The sequence below is a fragment of the Rhincodon typus genome, chromosome 24, assembly GCF_021869965.1.
Source record: "Rhincodon typus isolate 14 chromosome 24, sRhiTyp1.1, whole genome shotgun sequence".
In the NCBI taxonomy this organism is placed as follows: Eukaryota; Metazoa; Chordata; class Chondrichthyes; order Orectolobiformes; family Rhincodontidae; genus Rhincodon; species Rhincodon typus.
The window spans coordinates 35,066,829-35,093,846 of record NC_063355.1 but is presented as its reverse complement, the minus strand read 5'-3'; the positions used below and the strand labels follow the sequence as shown (position 1 = coordinate 35,093,846).

General features: G+C 39.2%; 2 protein-coding genes across 2 annotated transcripts in view; one reads left to right on the top strand and one right to left on the bottom strand.

Moving 5' to 3' along the window:
- Positions 1-27,018, top strand: part of svopa (SV2 related protein a) — a 317,985-nt gene that overhangs the window by 205,276 nt on the left and 85,691 nt on the right. The gene's annotated exons all lie outside the window — the stretch shown is intronic.
- The window catches only part of slc6a4b (solute carrier family 6 member 4b), a 37,099-nt gene continuing 18,356 nt past the window's right edge, over positions 8,276-27,018 (bottom strand). The window contains exons 8-13 of the mRNA XM_020531548.2: positions 26,157-26,269; positions 23,668-23,799; positions 20,403-20,502; positions 18,150-18,250; positions 12,105-12,272; positions 8,276-8,992 (exon numbers count right to left, since the gene is read on the bottom strand). Of these exons, the coding sequence (XP_020387137.1) occupies positions 8,912-8,992; positions 12,105-12,272; positions 18,150-18,250; positions 20,403-20,502; positions 23,668-23,799; positions 26,157-26,269 (695 nt within the window). The 3' untranslated portion in view covers positions 8,276-8,911. The remainder of the gene's footprint in view (positions 8,993-12,104; positions 12,273-18,149; positions 18,251-20,402; positions 20,503-23,667; positions 23,800-26,156; positions 26,270-27,018) is intronic.

Here is a 27,018-nt window from a genome sequence, read left to right as displayed (position 1 = left end):
GGAGGGGGACCAAGGAGGATGCTCCCATTTTGATATCTTCAGTAATAATTGATAAAATACACTAAGGCACAAAAGTTACAATAATGCTAACATTGAAAGAAAACCATTTACAAAGTTAATCAATGCTGCATATTTACAAAACCAAATAATCACCAGATTTCCACATATTCAAAATAGTGAGTACCAATGCAACTATTACATACAGAACATTGCACCATCAACCTAAACATGATAGCTGTCCTTTCAATAGCATAAAATAATTCTACAAATTATGTTTTAATCCTTTGCTTAAGTCGCTGGACCTTTGAAAAGCACCAACTGTTTCAGATAAGGCTTTTGTTTAATTGTTTGCCTTCAGACTAGATTTTTAGAACTGATAATTTGATTAAAGTGTATAGAATAGATTTCCCACCACCATTTTAAAAGTCTCTGAGCACTGAATACAGTAGACTAGGTTGAATAATGTGCAGGTAAATTGTTGTTTCACCTGGAAAGTGTGTTTGCTGCCTTAGGTAGTGAGGTGTGAGGAGGTAAATGGGCAAGTATTGCACCTTCTGCAATTGCATGGGAAGGTACTGTGGGATTATGTTGGCAGTGGACGGGTGCATAAGGGTGTCTTGAATGGAACGGTCGCTGCAGAATGCTGACAAGGGAGGGGAGGGGACTGTATCTGGTGGTGGAATTCTGCTGGAGGTGGTAGAAATGGCACCTCACAATCCTGTGAATATGGAGGCTAGTGGGGTCAAAAGTGAGGAACAGCAGAACCCTATTATGTTTGTGGAAGAAGAGGGAAAGGGGTGAGGGCTGAAGTGTGGGAATGGGTCACACAGACCCGGTGGTGGGGAATCCGCAATTTAGGAAAAAGATGGAACATTTCTGAGGCCCTCCTGTGAAAGACAGAATCATCAGAACAGATATGATGGAGACAAAGAAACTGGCAGAATGGGTGGAGTCCTTACAAGAAGCAGAATAGAATATAGAACATAGAACAGTATAGCACAGTACAGGCCCTTCGGCCCACGATGTTGTGCCGAATTTTTACCCTAATCCTAAGGTCTATCTAACCTCCACCCCTACCTTATACTATCATCCATATGCCTATCTAATAGCCACTTAAATGCCCCTAATGAGGCCAACTCCACTACCTTCTCCGGCAACGCATTCCACTAAGGATGTATAATCAAGGTAACTATGGAAATCTGTAGGCTTGTAATGGATATCGGTGGTCAGCCTATCCCCAGAAGTAGAAACAGAGATGTCAAGAAAGGGAAGGGAGAAGTCAGAAATGGACCAGGTGAAGGTGAGAGAGCAGAGTGGAAATTGAAAATAAAATCGATCAACTTTTCCAGTTTTGGGTGGGAGAAGGAAGCAGCACCAATAATGTCATTGCACTGGAGAAAGTGTGGTGGGGAGGTACTCCAGTAGGACTGGAGCAAGGAATGTTCCATGTGCCCCACAAAGAGGCCAGCATACCTGGAGCCCAGGCAGGAACCCATGGCCACACCTTTAAGCCTGAAGAAAGTGACAGGAGTTAAATAAGAGGTTGCTTAAAGCGAGGATGAGCTCGGTCATGCGGAGGAGGGTGGTGGTGATTAGGGGTGGGAGCTAAAATTTAATCCCTGTTGTGCACTAAATGAGGTGATCACACCAAGAAAAGCTTTCAAAGCAATACTATGGCTTGGTCGTCCATAAATAATGGAGTAGGAAAGGGAACACATTCACTAAATTCTCCTCAAACCTACACATTTGGATTATAGGTGAAAACAGGTTCCAAAATGAGGCAACTACTTTGAAACAGAACCAGCAGGAAAATAATTTTCAATCCCTTATTTCCCAAGCAACATACACAGCAATAATTATCTCTACTTGAAACAAACCTGAAGTTTTTTTTTCTGGAAATGGAGATAACTGCCAAAAACAAGCAAATTATATATTTTAAATTGTAAAGCACTTACCCTTAATTTAAACATTTTTCTCGCCATTTAAGTATTTCTTTCTCACTTTCTCAAATCTTCTCACCTAATTTCAATAAATTCCTCCCTTTTCCCTCATAAGCAAAAGATTGCACCCCTCATCTCTTCTTTATTCCACAAGGAATCAGATTTCTTTAATATTCATCTTAATTCAAACAGTACACTTCCTCAATAGCTTTCTCAACTTGAATTCAATCAATCAGTTAACTCATCCTCATTACTTTGGACAAAACCAGTCAGTTTCATAGCAACTTTTTATTCTGTAGATTGGTTCAGCGTGATGTCTTTCCAGATTCTGAAGCAGAGACAATTTGGAACAAGAATTTTAGAAAGAAATGTACGGGGTGGATTTTTGTTTGTTCAGAATGAAAAATCAAACAATAAAGCAACACCTTGGACCATGAATCTCAGCACTCAGCCACTTCAAAGAATACAGTTAACAGCACTTCAGTGTATGCCTATCCTTCCAGGTTAGAGCAGGTGATAATTAGAAGTGACTTATGGCTAGCCATCCACAGTTGAAGAAGTCAAGTCACGCTACCAACCACAGAGATCCAATTTTTCATGGATCTTGTAAAGCTCTACTCCAGATTTGGTCAGAATAAATGCACGATGTTGGAAAGTTAACAGACAGAACATTGCAAGAGAATAACACACATCATTCTGCTGAAATTAGAGCAGCGACATTCCAAAAAAGTACAGTAACATGAGAAAGCAAATTGTTTAACAGTATCTCACTGAAGAAAAAGGAATAACAGAAATAAATTCTACAAACTACCCGTCTTTCAAAAAGACCACTATTGGATATGGAACGTTTCAGTTACAATAATGACAGGCAGATAAAACTTGACCAAAAAATAAATAACTTGTCAAGTGTGCAAAAAATATTTTAAAAAAAGACAAAACTTCCAGTTCATGTTTACATTAATAATCAGTGCAAAATCAAATGATAAGTTTTAGTGGCACTAACACAGATTAAATTACAGTAGATTTCTTTAAACTCAAAGCAGGTTCAGATAGGTGTGCAGTTTAAGAGTGTTGAGTCTGTAACCTCACATGTTTATCTTCTAAACTTTTCATTAAGATTGATATGGTTTTGGTGAAGTACAAACCAAACAGATGAGTGTCAGTCAAATCTTGAAAGTGCATGCTATTCTAAAAATAGATTAGTGTTTTTCTCAAGCCTGAAGTTGACTTTGGAACAGGAAAAAAGGAAGGCTCATTGCAATATTAAAACAAATTGGAGCAGAGTAGGCCACTGATCCCATCAAGCCCAATCTGCCATTCAGTTAAACAGAGGGCTATCTGATATGTCAACTCCACTTTCCTGCCAGTGGACCCCAACATAACCCTTGATTTCCCTGTGGATCAAAAATCAGCCTAAATCAGCTCTGAATATAATTAATTTCCTGGCCTTTACTGAAGAAATTCCTCTTCATCTCCAATTTAAATGGAAGACCCCGTGTATTGAAACTGTGCTCTCTCTTGCTAAATTCGCCAAGGAGAAACATTCTTAGCATCTACCTTGTCAAGACCTCCTCAGAATCTTTTATGCTTTAATATGATCACCTCTCACGTATCCAATGAGAATAGGCTCAACTCACCTCATTAGACAACTTCTTCATTCCAAGAATCGGCCAATTAACCTTCTCTGAACTGCTTTGAAGAAACCACATTCTGGGAGAAACATGTCTCAAAAAACCATTACATTAAAACGCAGTGACACGTAAAGTACATCAGAAAATATGAATACTATCAAAAGAACAGAAACAAGCAACAATAAAAAGACAACTTTTTTAAAAACCCAAAAACATCACATCACCTCAACAGAAGCCTAAAATCTATAATTTTGTAGTGATGGAAAATAAACCAATTCAATATCTGGCTTTGCAAAATCTGCTTCTAATTGTAACATTTTCTCAGACATAATTGTTATAAATTAACAGGAACAGTATCAAAACTTCACAAGGTTTTCATCCTGTAGTGCAAAGAGTTAAGCAAATCAGGAAGAAAATTTCTGTGGCTACAATTAAGGATGAAGAATTTAAACATTTGAACAGGGACAACTCAACTATCACATGTAAGACTGTATATTATTCAAGATGAAAGTCAACCAAAGTGTAAGATTAATATTTAGCATTTCTTTCAAAAAAAATAGTTTGGATGTTATCCAACTGCAACAATTTGACTTCAATGTGTATATAAAAATTAACCTAAACAAAACATTTTTGATTTAAAATGCTCAGCAGATTGGACAGCATCTCTGGAGAAACAGAAGCAAGTTAATGACTTTTCGGGTCTGAATATCATTCATTAAGACTGAATGAAGACTTGAAACAGTAACTGGATTCTGCATCTCCACGGATGATATTGTGAACTGCTGAGTATTTCAGTTTTTTCTATTTTCCTTGCAGATTTCCAGTAGGTGCAGCTTTTTGACTTTAGAATTTTTTGAAAGTTGAATCCAATTCTTTATTTATCTAAGTAGTCAGTCATAATAGAATTTACCAATCATTTACATCAGGAGCTATCAATATTTGCAAATTATTTTTTTTTTTTTTAAAAAGTGACTGCATTATCCTGAAACACTCAAGAGAAATTCAAATCCCAGACCAAAACAAAATTAACAGCAATGACTCTGCTGTGACATCCCTGACAAGGATCCTTCAAATGTAGTGTGTATTTACTTTACAGTAACAATGTTTAGTTTCAATCCTTTTCTTTATTTCTACACATGATTTTTTTTGGAGATGGGATGAATGGATGAAGGGGCTTTACGTTAATGAGAGTATTACTACCAGTTGTAAATTATATAGTGTATATTTAGGCAAGAATAATTTCGTACATCAATGCGGTGCATGATTCTGCCAGGTAATTCACTGATTTTCAAACAAAACTTCACCACAGACCCATAAACAGAAGTACTTTTCTACAAAGTGGAAAGAAAATAAATAACTGAAGATGGCACATTGACCACATGTTAAGAGTGCAGTTATTGCCCTCCTTTCAACACAGAATGAATCCCAGACCTGTTTTCTTAAATGCACAGACTACATCATTTACACACAGCAGGGTGGCAAAAGGAAAAAGGTAGCCACCTCAGGTCAATCACCTGCCTCCTCAAGAGCAAAATGGGAGCAGCTCAACTAGCTAGCCTTCTTATAGCCAGACATTAAAGCATGAGGTGCTGGGATAGCGTAAAACAAAAGCAGATAAATGTAATTCAGTTGGTTACCGTAGCCTATTTGTAAACACAAAAATAAAACATCTGAACTCTTATAGCAACAATATCCATTACATCTCAGTTCCCAGTGCATATGACTAATTTGTAAACATTAAAAGTATGTACATATCTCCTCTCCAACAACCCAATTCTTTCACATTTAATTTCACAGGACTTCTTGCAGGTTGCTTGACCAGTACCATATTCATTTGTAACTAGCTTTATACGTATTGACAATCAACCACGTCTTGTGTAAGAGAGCAGCTGGCTCATTAAAAAGGTTCCACGTGTTCTCAGTGTAGCAAATAAAGATGTCAAAATACATATGGTACCGAAATCTTGAGCTGCACAAGTAGTTGATTTGCCAATAGGAATGCAAATTTTATCCTTCCAGATATTAAAAATAAAAGAATCCATTCAGCAGGCATTCCATGACGAAACAATCTTTTACCGACGACGGATGGGTTTGTACACACAAATCATCATTAAAATCATGACGAGTAGTAGAATGCTGAGAACACTGACAGTAAGGGCTGTATGTAAAACAAGAAGTAGTAAATTAATCACTTTTTTAATAAAATGGTCTTTTCGAATTTTCTGCTCAATAAGGCAGGAATTTCCAGTGTGGCTTTTGCAACCTGCCTATTGAAGAATTGTGGAAGAACATAAAATATAGGTACAGGTGTAGGCCTATACAAGAATAAACCTGTTGTACGACTTCTGACTTTGTCCACTCCAGTCCAACATCTGCATCTCCACATCATCATTAGACAGAGGGGCGCAACTGGTGGTACTTTAACCCGAGAGTCACCACCTCAGGCAAGGGGAAAGGGTCGAGCAGAAGAGTCCTTTGTGGTTACCTCAGCAAGTGCAGGAATTCAACCCACACTGTTGGCGTCATTCTGCATCACAAACCACATGACTACTCAACTGAGCTGACCAACTCCCCCAGCCAGTGTGTATTATACAAGATTCAGAATTAGCAGAAAAGGTCAGAACAGCAGCAAAAGAAAACTGAAAATGCTTGAGAAACTCAGCCAGTCTGGCAGCATCAGTGGAGAGGGAAACAAAGTGAACGAGATCTCCAGCATCTGCAGAACTTTGCTTCGACGTAAAACTTACTTTACTCAATTTAGCAAGTAGGCTAATTATAACTATCATTTTAAAATAATTTTTCTTTCACCTGATGGTGCATCTTGTGGAGTTGCAGTTCCATATGCATTTGGCCTAATCAGGTACTGCAAACTGATTGTGCAATTCAGCTTTCACATACCTTTGCAGTATGGTCAATGGTGTAAAGCAATAAATGCAGCTACTAAATCGCACAGACACAATGAAAATGATCAGATAATACTTTCTTTAGGGGGATTTTATTTGAGGTAAATATTGGTCAGTATTGGTTAAATATTGCTTTCTTTAAAGCAGCAGCCCGTGACCAGGTAAGATAAAGGGTCAATTATTTCGAAATGTTAACTGTTTTCTCTCCACAGACGCTGCCAGACATACTGAGTTCCTCTAGCAATTTCTGCTTTTGTTTCAGATTTCCAGCATCAGCAGTTCCTGGTTTTGTCCTCGCTTTACTATTTCATCCAAAAGGCATCAATGAAAGATCGAGCCTATGGATTAGGCATGGGACTCGAAAGCACCACCTTTATGCTGGAGACCAGCGCTACGCCCGAGCCACAGCCAGCTGCTACAGAAGGCTTTCCTTCCCCTTTAATCCGTCCCTTAAAGGTTCTGCTTCTTGCCGACACATTGACGCTGAGCGGGATGCGCTCTGGGGGTAAGAAGCCACTATGGCCGCCGTGTTTCTGTCTTACCCTGGGAGTAGGGGTTGGGGTGGAGGGGAATACCCGGATGGTGTACGGGCCACCTTTTATTCTTACCGAGGTTTTGGTACCTCAGGACACTGAAGGGCCGGTCCCTTGAAGTTGACGGTTGGTTTTGGCTCACGATGAGCGTGAATAAAGCGGCAAGGACACCGGCGAAGAAAGGACCCATCCTGCGCCGGTACTGGGTCCTAGCTCCCGACTGATGCGCGCGCAATCCCCAAGCAACGGACGCGATTGCGCCACGCGTAAGCAGCTAACGCGATTACATCATTCACACCTTGTTGCCACCGTTCACGTTGCTACTGTCTCACCTGCTCCGGAGGTGTGTCACACTATCTCTGAACAGGTTGATTGAAAACATGTTCATGTATCTTCTTTAGGATTGCAACTCTACTAGGTGAAAGTAATAAGGAAAATGTTTCTTTTAAATGCTTTAAAGCACCTAAAATAAACTGTAAACTAATCAATAGTTTTGCAATAAAACAAAGGACCATAGATCCTGCAGATATTAAACAGAAAGAAATCAGAAGTTTGCAGAGAAACTCAGCAGGTCTGGCAGCATCTGTGGAGGGAAAACAGTGTTAAAGTTTAGAGTCATTTGACTCTTCTTAAGGACATCCTGTTGATGCTGTAGTCCTCCAGCAGCAGGCAAGGTACTTGCCATGCAGGCACCCTGAAAAATAAATCCTGTCACGGTTGTTTGTGGGCTTTGGGAGGGCAACACTTGTTCAAAGGTACGCAGTGCCTGATCGAGGAACTTGACCTCAGGATGGACAGGTCCCCTGCTATCCACCCATACTCTTGATCTCTAAACCTCCTGCATGAATCCTAGCCCACAACCTGTCTCTTGCCATCACTCATTTGTGCCTAGATCTATTGGTGATCCTGGGTCTCAGGTGTGTGTCATACGGGGAGTAGCCACCATATTCCCAAACCACTGGCCCATTTGTCATCCTGTTGATATGGTAACCTGAATGTGCTTCAACCATTGCCCGCCAGAGGTTCATGTAAAACATGCTTTAGAAAGCCATAGCAATCCCTGCATTCAAATTATACTTTGTATTAGGGCTGTTAGCTATGCGTGTCACCAGTGTAGGAGTTAATTACCCATTAACATTCACCTTACATTTTATTCATTTTTTGGGAACGGTTACAATTTTTAAAAATGAACACATCAGGAATAAGTGAGCTTAACTAGGAGCACTTTTCAAAAGTACAAACACATTTGTAATTTTACAAAATATTAATTTAAAAATCATAATCTTCAAATGTTCATTAATAACAAGTACAAAACCAAGTAACAGCATCATATCTTGTATAATTTTGGAAGTACACTGAAATGGCATTATGGGATTGCTCACTGATTAATTTAAGATTGGGCAAACAATTGATTTAAGTGAACAATCTAGCTGTCTTGCACTAGGATATGGGACCGTGAACTAATTCAGGACAAAGAGCAAGGTTTAATGTGTAAAAGCATTTCTTTGAGTTCAAGTTCTTGTGACTGTAAGTAATGCAAATCTCAAACATTTGGTCTACATGGTTGGCAAGTCAGAATTTTTCAGCGGTAGATGCTGATAAGTTAGTAAAACATTATTAGATGTTTTGTAACAACAATTTTCTTGAATTTTTTTTCACCCACAAAATTACAAAAGGTACAAAGTGAAAGGTCTTTTTATCTATATGTTAACAATAAGCTTCTTGTCAAAGCTTCTGCAGAATTCCTTATTACTGTTCATATTTCTGTTCTTGCTGAAGTTGAAATGTTAAATGCAGTATCAACTGCTTTTTCATTTCCCACCTCACACAAATTCTTCCGTGGGTTTTTTTAAAAATCCATGTCAATCCCAAAGAAAGTTTCTGCATGCAATATGTACAAGGAATTAAGGGATAGTATTCATGCAGAATGAATCAGGCTTCTGGTCTCTGATTGTCTTCTCTGGCCGAATGCAGACTGCCAGACGCTGTATGGACAAAAAAAGTAATTACTGTCGTAATAAAAATGAGAAGAAGTCTTGCTTCTTACATGACTGAACACGAAGTTCTAAGTTTATGTGCAGAATCTTTAAAAGCATTCACAGAGGGAGCTTTGGATGACACAATATGAAAAAATGATTGCTAATATGAATGGAGTTTCAGTTCAACAGTAATTTTGGATACAATTGGATAATTGGAGGAGTTGGCACCAAGTGAACCAAGGGTAACTCCAATCCAGCAGTCAAAATATTTTCTTGAGAGCTGTTTGTGATTCATTCTTGGGCGCTACTTCTTGATTTTTGGGGGTCTTCTTTTGATTTTCAGAGTTGCCTTTTTCATCCTCACTAACTGTTTTATTAGATGATGCAGTGGTAATATACCTTCTGTATTTGTGTTGAATTTTTAGCATTTTCTTCTTCAGAAAGATAGCAGTGAAACCAAGATTGTCAGCACACTCATTAATCCTGTTAGGTTGGAATCTCTAGATAAGATGCTTTGTAAATTCATGATAAATACATTTACTGAAATGTTTCCAAAACTGTAAACAGCCCCTTCCCCAACTATACGGTATCCACTCTTTGACCCAAGACAGCTGGTTAATCTTTTGCAGACTCACCACTGACAATCAGAAGCTCTGTTCATTTGGGATCAGCAATACTTTTCCTGAACTGCTTGTTGCCCTTGTTGGTTCAGTAAGGAGTGCCTTTGGAACATTTTATTTCTTTTATTCACTTGTGGGATGTGGGCATTGCTGACTGACCACCATTTATTGCCTATCCCTAGCTGCCCTTGAACTGAGTGGCTTGCTAAGCTATTTCAGACAACAGCTGCTGTGAGTCAAGCACATTTCTGTGAGTCTAGAGTCACATGTAGGCCAGACCAAGTGAGGATGGCAGATTTTCTTCCCGGAAGGACATTAATGAGCTAGATGGGTTTCTCCAACAATTGGCAATGGTTTCACAGTAGATTCTTAATTCCAGATTTTTTTAAAATTGAATTTAAATTCCATCATCTGTTCAGCCAGAACATTACCTAAGTTTCTGGATTAATGGTCTAGCGACAATACCAGTAGGCCATAACGTTTTAGCTTGAGCCACCTTTAAAGTACCAATATGTTGTGACTTTACAATGTAACCATCAAGGCATGCTCAAGGTCTCTCCTATTTTTCTAAACTTTATGGATTCTCTATCAAGAGCAATAAAATATTCAATTGAAATCAGCCCCTTTTCTTCCTCCCGACTGATATTTGAGCTTTTTGCTTCCCGACACTCAGGCCCTGTTCTCCATTCTCTTCCTTTTTCCTGTCCCACAAGGCACTTTGGTCTCTTAAGGATTCCACATTAAATCAGTTTGGGTAGCCTCCACTCTAGTTTTTAATGAAGAAAGACACAGCAAAAACTGAACCACCAAATCACATTCACACTGACTACATGAATAGTTAGTGGAGTTATCCGAAACCTCACATCAGTAGGGACTTGTGATCATGTTATGAAGCTAAAACATCTTGTTGCCACAAAATCGAGAAAGTGTTGCCTAAATTAATTCAAATTAAGCTTCACCAAAAGTCTTTTATGAGACAGTGCAAAAGGAGCTTTACTTTGTACATGGACCTCTGATTACTTCATAACAACCCTGTATTCTAATCCAGAACTGACACCCTTCGCCTTCATGAGCACCGAAATTCAACTCCAAATATCAGAACTCTTTCTGTCATCACTTCATATGATATTTGAACAGTTGATAACAAATTCAAAATACTTTTCCATAAAGGTGACAACTTTTGTAAACTGTTTGTTGTGCATGTTGAACTAACATTGGTAAAAATGCAATAAGATTCATACGTGTTTGGAATCTGAAGTTTAAAAGTAACACTTTCCCCCTTTATACTTTTTATTCTTTTTCTTCCACTTTATAATTGCCTTGTGACTGCATACCATTTCTATGCTTTCTACTTTCTAGATCTTACACTAGCACATTGAAAAAAGCTGAAGATTGATTTCCACATTACAGTTTCTACTCCCTTGCTTTCTATCTATTGAATTCAGGAGTTTGTAATGAACCACATGTTTTTCCTTTTTGAACTGTAAACTGGAATGGAAGTTGGACTGCTATGTAACAGAAATACCAGAAGAGTTTTGAATCATGGCAAAATCAAGCAATGCACATTTTTAGCCATACTTTTCAAACAGTGAGGGGGATAATTTGAGAAAGAGTGGCAACAGGAATCTTTGAGTTAAGGAAAGGCTGCCTGACAACAGCCCTCAGCTTGGTTGAGTTGCAGATTATTACAGATCTGTAAGTGCAGAGCAGCCAGAGACAGTAAGCAGAAAACATCTCTCTCTTCCTTCTCTCGGGGTGAGTGAAAAGTCAATAAATCAAGAAACTTAAAAAGAAATTCTCATAAAGGAAAGACCTAGGTCCACCAGATCATCTATCAAATTATAGAATGACCATCACTTTACAGACAACAGGGAGCCATCATGCTAAAGTCAAAAGAAATTGTGACAGACAATTTAATCCATACTTATGTGGTCTTTGGATCTTCAGAATTTTGTTTTCCATGTCCACATTTTTCATTCCATAATATTGTATGTCAAAACATCCGACTGTGTGTGTTTGCAATTTTAAAGGGGTATAATTTAAGTTGCATAGTAATAGATTAGTAATCCTGTCTTTTTTCTGCCACTTCTTAAAGTTAAGTATGTTTACAATAAATAGTTTTTTTCTCTCAATGACAAAACCTGGTTTGCATTGCTTTTGTCACGAATAGCAGTCAGTTAGGCAAATTTATCTTGGTGGCGTAATTGGGTATTCATATATTTGTGAGAGCTTGTGGAACAATGGGGCACAATTATTGGCACACTTTTCTCACTTAAAATGTGACAGGTGAAAGAAAAGGCAATGTATTGTGTGAGATACTATGGATGAGAAACAGTCCTTCTATAAAACGTGTGACCATGGAAATTCTATTTTAACCTTGTCAAATGAACCAACTCAAATACACAATTCCTTCTAACCATCACACATTTGCATTCATGTTCTGTTACATGCAAAATAGTACAAGAAAAATGTTTTTCCTTCAAATGTGGCATTCCTACCTGTTTAAGAGATCCAGGCGTCCATACCAATTTATACACCATGTATACTGGAATCCATATGAAGGATGAAGCTCCAATCAGGTATCCGACTGTCAAACTCCAGTCTGGATAATCGTAACCAAATAGACTGAGTGGGGGCTGATAGACAAGTGAGCTCACTGTAATAAACTGCAAAGAAAATAGAAAATGGAATTCTTAGACCTTAATTATGCAAAGAATGCCATTTTTTTTCCTTACGTGAAGGTGGATGCTCAGGATTTTCCAGTTTTGTCCTTTAATGTATTTTAAGGCCATTCTCTTTCTCGACATTTTTTGCAACAATTACAGTCTTACATTGATCACAAGATAACTGGTCCACTGAGGACAGGGTGGATTTTCATATTGAAGGAATGGACATTACATTCAATTAAGAAACTATTATGTGTCCTGAATTGGGACTATGCGGACTACCTAGACAATATGATTCCATTCTGGTGCTGGAAATTTGAGGGAGGGCTGCGAGAGGGAATGAGAAATCTGTGAGAACGGGCAAAGTTTTTTAATCCACAATGTTTTAAAGTTAAAAGCACATACTTCTCTGTGACATTTTGCAAGACAGCAATCAGGTCTCAAAGATCAGCAAGGTAGGTCATTCTCACAGTTAAAAGTTACTGCAGTGATTTAAAGGGGCCACAAAACTGCAGCACTTGGTTGAAGCTCCACATCAGCAATTGTTGCCTCAGATTTCATAACTCTAAACTTCTCTTGGGATAGTGTCCTGCAATTTTGGAAGCCCTGTTTCAGAATCTCAGGGTCTTATCCCATTCCAGAGCCTCCTGCCTAATAACGCAGCTGCAGTAAGTTCAACACAGGGACTGTGCAGCACTTTATGAACAAGGATTACCACCACCTTCCCAAGAAGAATTAGTGATTCACAATATATGTTGGCAATGCCCATATCCAAAGAAAGAATTTTTTAAAATTATCCTGTGCTGTCTCACTTCCCCTTCAATTACCTGCAGGATGAAACCTGACTGTTTTACTGATTTCATTCCATTATTTTTTGTGCTGTGATTGTGAGCGGCATAACGTTTCTGAATTACCGGTAAATTAATTGAGAGGATTTAGTAGAAAACAGAAGAATAGTTTAAATGTTTAGTAAATAATCCAGCTATGTGAAGAAACTGAAACTACTAGGAACTTGCCTTCTAAAACTGCTTCTTCAATCACTGTACACCTTTTCACATGATAGTAGGAACTGCAGATGCTGGAAAATCCGAGACAACAAGGTGCAGAGCTGGATGAACACAGCAGGCCAAGCAGCATCAGCCTTTCCGCTCCTATGATGCTGCTTGGCCTGCTGTGTTCATCCAGCTTTGCAGCTTGTTGTCACACTTTTCACGTGTTAGCTACCATGTACGCAGCAACCTCAGGCTGCCTGCAGGGGCCGCCATTGCATTGAACTCTTTTGAAAACAATCATACTTCCGTAAGCAACTTTTTAAAATATGGATTCAAACTTCAGTCTGTATTACGTTGAAAGTTGCATTGTGCAATATTACTATACAAATATTTACATTCCCAACAAATTATTTTGTCTGTTATTTTAATCTTTTTAAGGAAGGTGCTATGATTCATTTAAAGTAAGGAAAGTATTAATTTAATACTTTACAACAAAGATTTCCAGCTGATAATGTTTTATGAAGAAACTGGGCAGAAATTTCCCATTTGCAGTTAAGTGTTTTGTTGAATGAGATTCATAACACCTAGTGCGCCGTGGCTCAGACTTTTCTTACGCAATCCTCATTCACTTTTCATTCATTTTTACCCGAGCTTTCCTCAAGGAATCATTCAGCCAGAAAGATGGATGTGCGCACCACAGCAAGTGGATCTTCCTGCTTTCACGCTTTAGGTACCATATTTAAAATCAAACTGCAGACCATTATAACGACTGCAAGCCCGGAACGACGACACACGCTATGGTGTTTCAGCCTCAACACAATGACAGGGCCTAGAGACACTGAAAGCTCACTTCCCACTTGGCAGACAGGGACTTGGAGATGTTAACGGGTGGGGTGGTGTGTGGGAAGGTTGAGCACAGCGGTTTGTTTGTTTCCAGCTAAGCAGCACAGGAGTCCATGTCACCAGACTAAAACAGTCTGGGCACAAATTGCAGCCCAGTAGTGTGTCCTGGATAAAGGAGGATTCCCAGCAGTGCAGAATGAAGAGGGTTAATGATCTTCTGAGCTGGGTAAGGGTAAGTGCCTCAATCTTCGCTCTACTACCTCACACTCACAGGGCCATCACTCACTCTAACTTTGCTTTCAGTATTGCATTCATCCTGCTTACTCAGTGACTTTCAGTCACCTTATCCTCTCAAACTATTACCCTTCCTGCCCTCTGCAATTCCTATTCACTGACTGGGAATGCCTCACCAGTTATCCTTCTCATACACCACTACAAACTGCTCTTCAATCCACATCCATCATACTGAGTTGCTTCCCTTGTCTGGTAAGACCAAGTGCCTGATTGACTTTGGTAATTCCTCTGAACTGGAACAGGATGAGCTCTTTGAATGACCATGGCGTTACCCTTTGACTGGCTGTAGTCCCCCTTCACCCTAACCCTAAAAACATACATGGCCACTTAGAGCACATGCAATGTATTTGCCACATAAACTGCTGGCATGTGCTGCAGGTATGACATTGATGTAGCATAGTGACACGTACACACTTGACTGTTCAATGCTGTCAATCATCACAAGCTGTCTGCTTCTCCCTCTGCATTGCAAAACAATTCCAGCCACAGAGCCGCAGCCCATTTGTCATTGCTGAGTCCTTGCGTGTGCACTGAGAAAGCAATGTGAAGTATATAGAAGTTGGCAGCTCCCAAGTAAGCGCAAACTGAGGGAGCAATAGGAAAACAAGCTATGAGCCATAAGGTATATCCTGTACCGATGCATGAGATGGTTGTGCATCCGTGAGCACAAAACAATCTGACAGATCCATGCAAGTTACAAGTATCCCTGAGCTCCAAAGCAAATTGTTTTAAGGGCTGAATAAGTGACTCAGTTGGTCTGAGAGCAGGTATGAAGTGGGTGAAGCTTTCTGAGATTGACCAGCATGAATGAAGGGTTAAGGTGAATGATGGCCATGGAGTATGCAGGGCTGTTGTTGTGAAGAAGCATGATGGCCAGGAAAGGAATTCAGCAAGTGGCAGCCACAAGGTATTCTCTTTGATTTACTTTGGGGATTTGTGCTGTCTTGTTTCTTGGTGACAGAGAGGAGAATTGGAAGTAGCCATAAGGCAAGTTAGGGCTTCAGTGAGTTGCAAATGCGTGGAAATAAGGTAGTCACCATTCAATGGTGGGATTCTGAAATTGCTATTTACCTTCAGTTGAAAATCTGGAATTTTTTTTTCTCAATGCAAGAATCTGATTTTTCCCTTCTTACCATATTTTCCCATCTTTTTCTCCATTACTCACACAACACAATACTATACTTCCCATTATTTTTTAATTTGAATATTGGAGAAAGCTTTACCACTGTCTGGTCGTTGAGACACAAGACAGCTATTCAAACCATTAATGTAATGCAGGAGAAGCTACAACATTAATCACTAGTGCCAAAAGACTGAATTATGAAGAAAGACTGAGAAAATGTAGGATTTTCATCTGTGAAAGGAAGAAACTGAAGTGGAATCTCATCGAAATGTATAAGTTGGTGGTGAAAAACAAAATGCTGAACACAGCTTCAAATTTAACATCGAAAGTCAAAGGTATAAGATACATTTAGGACCGATTATCTGGCACTCACACAGATTGGGCTTGTGAGTCAGTTACGTAAAGGTTAAAAAAAAGCTGCAATGATATCTGACATATGAGTTTCTATCTAATTTTACATAGTTTTAATAGCAAGGATGTAACATCCAGGCTACTGCTTTACTGGATTCAAAATTAGTCTTTTGCTAAGACTACAAGAAAGGAAAAAAACACATTGACCAAAAATGAATTAAGATAAGGGTGTGAATGAATTGTTCTCAAGACTCAGATATATGTGTTTCATTTCTCATTAGCATTTCATGTAATTGTTTTTCTGGCAGTGTTTCATTAATTGTTATTGATCGACATTTCTGTGTTCAAAGGCGAAAAGGCTATGGGCAAAGAGTCCATTAGTCAGCAATTCTGGAAGAGACAATTCAGACCCCCTCAATCCTTGTAACTCATATTCTACCTCTTATTTTGAAAGATGCACTTGAACTACAGCCCATTCACCAATGAATGAGAAGGTTCAGTGCTAACTGATCAATGGTATTATTATATGCCCACAAATTAAAGCAGTGGCTTTATGAAATGAATGCATTAACGTCTTGTGGATTTGGTTTGATATATTATTGTCACATGTACTGATGTACAGTGAAAAGTGTTGTCTTACGTACTTTACAGGCAGATTTATTCCAATCTTTTAGAATATTTGTTCTTAGGATGTGTGTTTGCCTCCAACAGGGTGTTTTAATTGATACAGAAATGCTTATGTTATCTCCTGTAACATAAGAAAATGTGTGTGGAAATCATGGTATTGAAGTATCCAACAGTTATTTATTAAGAATAACTATAATGTACAAATGTTACATCCCTCAGGCACATAATTATCTGCACTATTATTAAGCAATTAGCTTGCAACAGAGGAGCACGTTTCCAGTCGAGTGTCATGTTTCAAGTGAACCCTGGGTAAGATGGAATACAAGACCTTTAGACCCTCAGGTCACATGCTATGATACTTTGATGCTATAATGAGCAAGTCTGTTAAAGGTCCACTGACATACTGACTGGGAGACATAACACAACAGGCTTGGCAAGGACAGTATTTATTTGTATTTGCTATTGTCCCTATATAGGATGTAATGGGATTTCTTCTTGAACAATTTGATGAAACTGAGCAGATGCTTGGCAATTAAATGGGTAGTTAATAATCAACCATGCTGGAATGGGATTGGAATCATATACATGCCAAACCAGGAAAGAAAGCTACACTTCCTTGCCCATTTATGAAGCAGTTAAACAATCCACAGTACCACGGTGACCTTAACCGATATTGGGTTTAAAAAAAATGTAATTCCAATTCTAAAAGCGCCAGGGTAGGTGTTGAATTATGTTCTCTGTAATGTTTGTCTTAACTTCTAAATAACATTACCACTACACTACCATAAGCACAATTTTCTTGAAAAGGTATTGAGTTTTGTATGTTGTCTATATATCTTCACTTCAGTATATTCATTTATCTGCAAATAAGTTTGGAATTGTAGTTTAGCTATGCAGAATATTCCAGCGGTACAACTCTGACATCCAAGATGATGGGAGACATAAATGGCCATTAGGTAACTCACTACGATCAGGGAGACTGCCATAATCCAACTGTGCAGATGCGAATAGATGTTGGGGTTAGGTGCACTCTGAATCATTCTGGATCGATGAATAGATGCCTTTTTCATCAGAAACACAGCCTTGCGCTGGTACCATTTCCAGAGATGTGTTTTTACTTTATAATGTGAGGACCTGTGCCATTTAAAATGGCCCTGGGATTCTGCTTCATTGGGGACCAGAGCTTTCTGAGTGGCACTTTGCATGTTGTAATCATTTTTCAATCCATAAATCAATTAATTGTAGAATCCAGGTCTGCCAGGGATATGTACATGTGTGACTGCAAGATACAAGTCCACTCTGTGTTGGTACTCAAGAAGTTGGAATTCCTACTCCTGACAACAGTATAAGGAGAAATTCAAGAAGTGCACACATCTCCATCAGAATCTTTCATTTTGGGGGAAGGGCAGAACCAAAGCCTGCAGCAAATTCTAGTTGCCCCCACATGACTCTGGATCACTTACAACAGTCCAGAAATTCAAGATCTATCTTTTGCATTGAATTTGTGAAGCTGTTAATGATGTGGATGCAGTCTAACCTAGGGTGATCAATACAATATCAGAAACACTACAGGAGGAATGGTCAGGGAAACAAGGATACCTCCTTGTGATATACAAACCAACAAATTGCTTAAGGCTTGTTACTCACAGCTAGGAAGGCAGGACTGATCCCCACCCAACAAACCCTCCAAAACAGTCCTGGTGAGAGACCCAACATTGTCTGGATATCACTGCAGAATCGCTGGACACCTGCACATAAATCAAGGACAGAAAATGGGACAATTTCAGAGCTGGTCAAAATACTGACAGTATAATCTTGAAACACTCTTTGTTCAATAATATTTATTGGTGTATATGTAAACAATGTTTATGCCCTGTATATACTTTAAGGCTATAAATATTATGCCCAATATATATGCTTTAATGTTATAAATATGTTATATGCATGTATCTCAGCAGGGGTTTGTGTTCATCTTCTAATGTATATGTTATATGTTATTTGTGAAAGCATGCCAAATCATTTTATATAAAAGCTTTTCTACTTAGCTACACCTGGATTTCTGCCCCACTAGAATTTAGAATCCAATAACCCTTTAAATAGAACTCACAGTCTTCCACTGCATTGAGACTAGAAGGAAATCAGATACCAGTATTACTGGACACCTGAGATAACAAGGTGTAGAGCTGGATGAACACAGCAGGCCAAGCAGCATCAGAGGAGCAGGAAGGCTGACATTTCGGGCCTAGACCCTTCTTCAGAAATGGACACCTTACTGGAGTGGCTATTCTTCATATATGAACCAAGTAAAGAATATTGATAGGCTACTGAGCTGTGAAAGGCACTATGGTTGAATGCAATCCTATTTCAGCAATGGACACCCATCTGCGTTTCCAGCAAGTGCTTTCTTAAAATAAACTACTTACATTTAATTTAATGCTTCATTTTATTATACACGTCCTGATTTAGAATTAGGTTCCTTGACTTTAGAGTGCAGAGGATATAGATAGGTTAAGTGAATGGGCAAAGATCTGGCGAGTGGAATATAATGTGGGAGAATGTTAACTTTCCAATATTGGCAGGATGAATAATAAAGCATATCATTCAAATAGTGTGAGATTGCAGAGCTCTGAAATGAAGTGAGATCTAGGTGTCCCAGTGTGTAAATTGCAGAGGTTAGTAAGCAGATCCAACAAATATTTTGGAAAGCAAATATAATGTTATCACTTATTGAAGGGGGATTGAATACATAAGTATGGAGTTATGCTTCAGTTACACAGGCCATTTGTGAGACCACATCTAGAGTATTGTGTACAGTATGGTCTCCCTATTTAAGGAAGGAATGCGTTGGAAGCTGAAGGTATACTAGACTAATAGCTGGTAGGGGCAGGTTGTCTTATAAAGGAAGTTTGGACAGACTGGGCTTTTACCCTCTGGAAATAAGAAGAGTTACATGTTGAAACATATAAGATCCTGAGAGGTCTTGACAGGCTAAATGTCAGAAGGATGTTTTCTCTTGTCGCGTGTCTAGAACACAGGCTCATTATTTAAAAATAAGGGGTCATCCATTTAAGATAGAGGTAGGGAGAAATTTCTTCTCGCAAGAGCGTTGTGAATCTTTTGAACTCTCTTTCTGAAGATGTCGTGGAAGCAGAGTCCTTGAATGGTTTGAAGGCAGAGGTGTGTGAAAGGGGGCGAAAGGTTATCTGGGGTAGCTGGGAATGTGAATTAATCAAATCAGCCATGATATTGAGTGACAGAGCAGGCTTGAGAGGCTGACTGGCTTATTTCTGCTCCTAAGTTGTGTGTTTGTCTTTCTTGTAAAATGGTTATATGCTCCCTCTTGCTTTTTGGATTTCAGCTCTTTTTTCGTTCAGAGGCACTTAAACATTGGGGTTGCAGCCATTGTTTGGATGCGAAACAGGCTCAGCACAAACAGATTTACTAATTAAATGACCTTCACATAATCTGTGCAGGTGTTTGGCTCAATGAAAAATACAGCAGCTCCATTCTTTGGCCATACCTGTGTCCACCTAAAACAGGTCTGTTAAGTCAAATGTCCGTGTCAATTAGAGGTGTTAACATCTGTCGAAGCGTCAACGTGCCAAAAAACACTGTCCTCAATTGTTCAGATTTTCTAGGCACCTGTGTAACTGCTGCCAATGAAGGTGAGTATATTTTTAACATTTTAGTTGTTGACCAGAGTATTCCTTCCCACTCCACATTACAGCTCTCCCTGCTGTTGTCCTCCCTATTATAAGACTTATGTGAGTGCTGTAATTTAGCTGTCCCATTGCTAACCCCAAATATTCTGATGAGGGCTAAAAGCCAATTTGTAATGACCATTCTTTTGCTAGATTTCCTATTTTTAATTATCCAAGCAGAGGATGGTGGGTTTCTTACCATAAAACCAAGACACCGCAATGGATTCTAATAATACTACAGCAATAAGACAGGAACCTGATCCAAAGTCTTCCATCAGTTTGACAACGTATGCCCCTCCCTGAAAAATTCAATTGTGTTTCAAATCAGGCTGGAGCTAACATTACAAAAATGTAATACAGTAGCAGGAAATAGAATTCATTAATACATGGGAGCTTATCAGATAAAACTTTGGCCATGGAGTTTCAAAGAACGAAAGGAGACCTTATCGAAATATGCAAGATTCTTCTAGGGCTTGGCAGAGTAGATTCAGAGATGTTGTTTCTCCTTGTGAGTGAGCCTAGGACCGACGCACATAATCTCAGAGTAAGAGGCTGCCGATTTAAGACAGAGGTGGAGAAAGATTTTTTTTTCTCAGAGGCGAATGAATCTGCGGAATTCTTTCCCACAGTGAGTGGTTCAGTCTGGGTCATTAAGTAGAATCAAGGCTGAGGTAAAGAGATTTCTAATCATTAACGGAATCAAGGGCTAGGAGGAAAAGGTAGGAACATTACCAGATCAGCTACGATCTCATGGAAAGGTGGAGCGGACTCAATGGGCCAAATGGCTACTTCTGCTGTTATATCCTATGGTCTTATGGTAATTTTGGCATAAACTAATGAAACAAAGGTTCACTTTATACTGGTTTTAAAAGCTCTGTGTAGAAAAGTTTCAATCTGTGCCAACTCAGTTCATAATTGTCACAATTATAATTGTGCATAATTCTGCCCTCAAAAAGCCTATAAGAACAAGTGGCCTGGGAAACTAAAAATGTCACATTGTTACAGAGTTGGAGTTAATGAACTTTATCATGGAGGGTGGTAGTAACTTTGCTTTGCACTTAGTTAGTGCTGTACCTGACCTGAGAGCATATTTATATTACAGGGTAAATAGCACAAGGTGACCACAAGCTGCCCAGCAGTCCTGGCTGGAGTTGATCCATTGTCAGGACTGGGCCTCCACAGCACAGAGTAGACCAATAAAACAGTGGCCCCTGGGGTAGTGGAGCCAGGTTTTGAGGTGGCTGCAGGAGCTCCTTCACATCCTCAAGAGAAACACGGAAACTTATCAATGGGCTTCCTTTTGTCTGGTCCCCAGCAAATATTGAACAGCGTGCACAGTGTGTATTTCACATAGAAGAATTATAGAATAATACTGCAAAGAAAGAGTCATTTGGCTGATTGAGCTCATGCCGGTCTTAACCAGCTTTTCCTATAGCACTGATTTTATTTTCCTTCAAATATATGTCCAGTTTCCTTCGAGGGTTTATCCAATTTCACAGACTTAAGGTTTTGGAGATGAGTCACAGTAAGAGATGAATTATAGGATTGCAGAAAATCTCAGTTGCATGTCCAGGGGAGATGCAGTAAAGAGGAACAGAAATAGACAGTGCTGTATCAGGAGCTTAGAAGAATTAAGTGAAAAGGCTTATTAAGAACATAAGAAATAAAAACACGAATACACCATACTATCCTTAATTTCACTTCATCACCATATCCTTTGATCTCATATCCCTTGATCCTTTCAGACACCATAAAACCTGTCTATCTCAGCCTTAAATATTCTCAACAATGAAGTATTCACAACCTTCTGAGGTAACACTTCCAACGATTTGCAACCATCTGTGAAGACATTTCTCCACATCTGAGTCTTAATTGATTAACCCCTTATCCTGAATCTGTGCCCCTTCAATCTAGATTTCCCAGCCTTGAGAAACAACCTCTCACTGCCTACCCTGTCAAACACCTTCAGAACCTTGTATCTTTCAATTAGATCATGTTTCATTCTTCTAAACTCCAAAGAGAAATTCACTCAGCCTCTCACCATTGTACAGCCATCTGATCCCAGGAATTAATCTAGTAAACCTTCATGGTACCACTGACAATGGATGTATATTTTCCATTAGGTGAACAGTTAACCAGGAATGGTCTCATAAAAGCTCGAAAGACTTCCTTATTCTTGTACTTTAATCCCATTACAATAAAGACCAATATACATTAAGATACCATAATATTAGATAATGTAATAGGTTGGACCATTTAATTAACCAGTTGTAATAGCTGGAAAGGATTTACATTCAGGATATCTTGAGTTCAATTTCTTTACTTTGCATCTAAGTTCATTCTATCAGATTAACCTATTACTGCTAGCCTACTCTGGGTGCCACAAAATAATGTACAAATATATATCCATCAAGAAAATATCAAAGCTTCTTCCAGCTGCTTACTTAATTTACATTCTCCCACCGTAATTCCATAATTGTTTCTGCAGTTCCTGGCAAAGTGAGTTCATAGTTTTATTCACACTATCTCAGGATGAAACTAAACAGAGGGTTGTGAGAAAAATCATCAGAGACAGAAACATTGAGAAGTATTCATATATAGTACTTTTTATACAGTCAATAAACTGCACATAGTTAGATGCTGAGGAACTAGTCATCTGCCTAGTCTCTGGTAGGGGATTGGGAGGGGGTTTAACACAGAAAGTTGTCGAGGGTGCTGGTGAAGAGACTGGGGTTGAAACAGACACAAGGGTCAGACTTTGTCGGGTTGTGAAGAGAGTAGCCCAATCTTGAAAGGAAACGGTTGATGGAGGTGCCCCTACACCCTCCTTCCACCTCCAGCCCGAGTTCTGAACAGAGTCACTCTCAGAACTTTTCACACCCCTGAACCCTTCTCTGCAACCTGGAGATTAAAACTACTTCTGGCCTGTAATTGGCCACTTAAGGCCCTCAGCTGGGACGAGGGCAGCGCTGGTTGGCTAAGCTAGGCCTTGCCTGAAACAATACAAAATTGTGGAGAAGCTGGGACCAGCAGGAAACTGGTGATAAGGCCATCTGAGGAGGTTTTCCAGGCTCCCCTGCCAGCAGATGAGCATAAACAGAACAACATGAACAAATTAACTGCTGTTTATCACATTGCTGTCTACAAAACCTTGATGGCCACACTTGATTTGCATAAATAACAGTAACTACACTTGAAAAGGAACTGGAAGGGCTTTGGGATATCACAAGAAATTGGTAAGGCATTATAGCAACTGCCTTTTCAAGTTTGTTGTTGTTGTGTCACCATCCCCATTCTCACTAACTCCATTACCATCACTGCAAACTCATTCATGCACTCTCTCTTCATATAGCAGGTAAGCTTGTTTTTAATTCAACAGCTAACATTGGGTGATTTTTAAAAATTTTATTTTTAGACAACCAAAAATCAAACAACATGAAATTTCCATTGACAATTGTACTTACATTTGTAAGAGTGCTGAGAGAGCCCATAAAACACACAACAACCAATCCCAGCACAAACAGTTCCCTCCTTTTAGCAAACAGATGAGGATATTCGTCTATCACAGCTGTAATGATAGACTCCAGGCCTCCATACTGTTGACAAGAAAACCGCAATGAATCACTTAGTCTCTACTCCCCCCCAAAAAAACAAACATACATTAATCCCTTTCCACATAGAAGAGGGACACAGCAACAAAGCAATATACTCAGCAACCTTCAGGTATCTGGAAGCTTTCCCTACTTTACAGGAATATTATTTCCAAAAGGACAGGAACATGAAAGTGGATAAACAACAGAATTAACAAAATTGGAATGTCTCCTTGTTTTCCCCCTGAATGTAAATGCTTGTATGTGTTTGGAAAATGTAAAGTGATGATACTAAAATCTAGGGTGACTGGACAGTGTAGTGCTTTGGTTACATTGGTCTTTAGGCTTGAGACCTACTCACTGTCCAATGTGATGATTGCCCCAAAATGCAGTTCCCAATCAATCACCACTCAAAACCTGCTCAGACATTATATGCAAAGCTCCATATTCAAATTCAGGACATAATGTAACTGAAGTAGCTCATCATGTGTGATGCACTCTTTAGAAAATCTTATAATTTGCAATTTTATTGAGTATATGAAAAATAATATAAAGAGTAGGTGTTATTTAAATGACTAGGCTTTTCAAACTAGGTAGTTCGGAGAGAAACAGAGATCATGGTATAATTTGTTAAAGCTCAGGTCTAGATTAGATGCTAAAAGGCGCTGTTTGTAAAGAATTGTTGATCTCTGTAATGAGATGTTGGTAGGCATTCAAAAAAGGAGTTGATTGAATTTTAGAGAGTTATTAACATACAGGAGCTATTGTGCAATAACTGTTCTGTTCTGGAATTTGCTTGGTTGCCTTAGGGGTTTGGAAGGTTTCCAAGCTTTTGTTCCCTGAATTGACCTAGGAATTATATTATTTTTCTGTTGTCTCTCAAATGAGATTGTCCAACCACAAAGGAAGTGATGAGGGCAGGGTTTGGGGAGGCGGTGTGTGTCATTGGTCAGGAAATGTGATGATTTGCAGAAATTACTTCACACCAGGAATTGGACAAGCTTGATAGATTATCTGTTCTTTTTTTACAGCTTCTTCCTTACTGAGTGAGTCTCTACTTCAGGTAGAGATCTTCATCGAGAGAACATCTACTGAATAGTCTCCTGTGGCCAGGAATCACTTGGGCATGGCTTGCAGAGGCCAATACATGATCTTCAAAAAATGGACACAAAACAGTCTTCTATTCAAAACGAACACTGGTATATCTTGTATGCGCTAAATAATACTATTTTTAATTGCCATCTCACAAATAACAACTGAATATTCATGGGTCAGATAAGGTTGCTTTATTGTTATAAGACTGGCAACATAGAAATGATGAACTTGACTGACATCAGAAAAATGACCATGACTTTTGCTGGATTATTACTCAGAGAGTAGTAAGGGCGTGGAATGCCCTGCCTGCAAAAATAGAGGACTCGCCCACTTTAAGGGCATTTAAATGGTCATTGGATAAACATATGGATGATAATGGAATAGTTTAGGTTAGATGGGCTTCAGATTGGTTTCACAGGTCGGCGCAACATCGAGGGCCAAAGGGCCTGTACTGCGCTGTAATGTTCTATGTTCTTGTAAAATGCCAACCATTCCCAAACCCTTTTCAAGGAAAAGACATGCTATCTTTACTTAGCCTGGCCTACATAGGGCTCCAGTCCATCAGTACATAATTATTCTTAATATCGTCAGGATAATAATTATAGGACAATAATGACTGTCCTGTCAGTGTTGCCTGACATGAAGATTTTATAAAAGCCACAAGAATTGCTTGTACGGACTGGCTAGATCCTCTTCTCCCTTAACCTCCAGTTGACTGGACATTGATTGCTTGCTGTTTCCTGTACATTGGCTACACTCCAGGCCCTCTCCCAGGTGGTTGTTCTTCCATGCCTGGTGAGTCAACAGACTATTTGATGATAGACCACACAATGGCTGAGCCTGATTGTGCCCAAATCTGACTTCTACACATGTACTGGACAAGGGACTGGGAAAATGCCACAGTCAATGCTGTTGGTATTAGGTACTAGCAGCTGTTAGAAACTTTCTGGTGCCGTTGAAGATGTTATCCCTATAAACTTACATTAAAAATGGATGCTGTGCTCGTTTTATACATTTTCCAGCAAGGTAATCTCGAAAGCAAGCACTTTACTTGATCTGTTAGAGTCAAATGCCACAATAAGTGACAAGACTACATTTGTTAATGAAGATATTTTTTATGGTTAATCTTTGATGTAATAAGCACAGATTCCATAACATACTCCATCTGAAATACTATGTATTCAATTGGAATCTAATTTCTTCCAATGGAAACCCTCAAGCTGTAGGTGATTCTTTTAAAATCGATTCTCCTAACAATTTATACTTACTGTACTATCCAGGCCTAGAGTTATCACCATGAGAAAAAAGAGGATTGCCCAGAAGGGGGAGCCATCCATGTTAGCAATGGCCTCAGGATAAGTTATAAACAGGAGGCCCGAACCTGCACACAGAAAAAGAAGAGACTATCTTTAAAAAGAGATAAAAATGCATAATTATGAGTTTGTAATGATTTGGGACTGTCCCTTTAAGTTAGGATAAAATGGGCGAATAAGGGATGTAACGTGGTTTGATCTGAATTCAGCCTGACAACAATTTTGGTTGTTAACAGTTAAACGGGGGACCAGGCAATTTAACTGGGAAGAAGGCAGAAGATATTCAAATCTATAAACAGTCATCAGGACAGTCGTGTTGATGTTGGATAAACATTAAGGGCACAATTTTCACATTAAATGTGGGTAAAGGGAGTTCTGTAATTTCAAGGCTGAGTGCACCCCAATCTTGGGGAAAAAGTGTCTTAAAGACATGATTTGTGTGACACGTTTAAGTTAGTTCAGGGTCTGAGGGAGGCACGAGAGTTGTACACACTGGACCCATCATACTTAAAGGAAATGAGTTAGCAGTGAGCTTGCATTGTTTGGGCATCGGGAGTGAAGACAGTCAGTGACGGGTTGTGGGCTGGAGAGCCTAATCTTTAACAAAACAACTGTTGAGTTGTTGAGTGCTGGTGTGGTCTAGTTAAAAAGTTCTCTCGTACTCGGACCCAGTTGTTTTGTTAAATATTAGGCTTTGTAGCTCACAACCTGTCACTGACCGTACTCACTCCTGATGCCCAAACAATGAGCTAAGGATATGATGGAATGGTGACAACAAGGTGCAGGGCTGGATGAACACAGCAGGCCAAGCAGCATC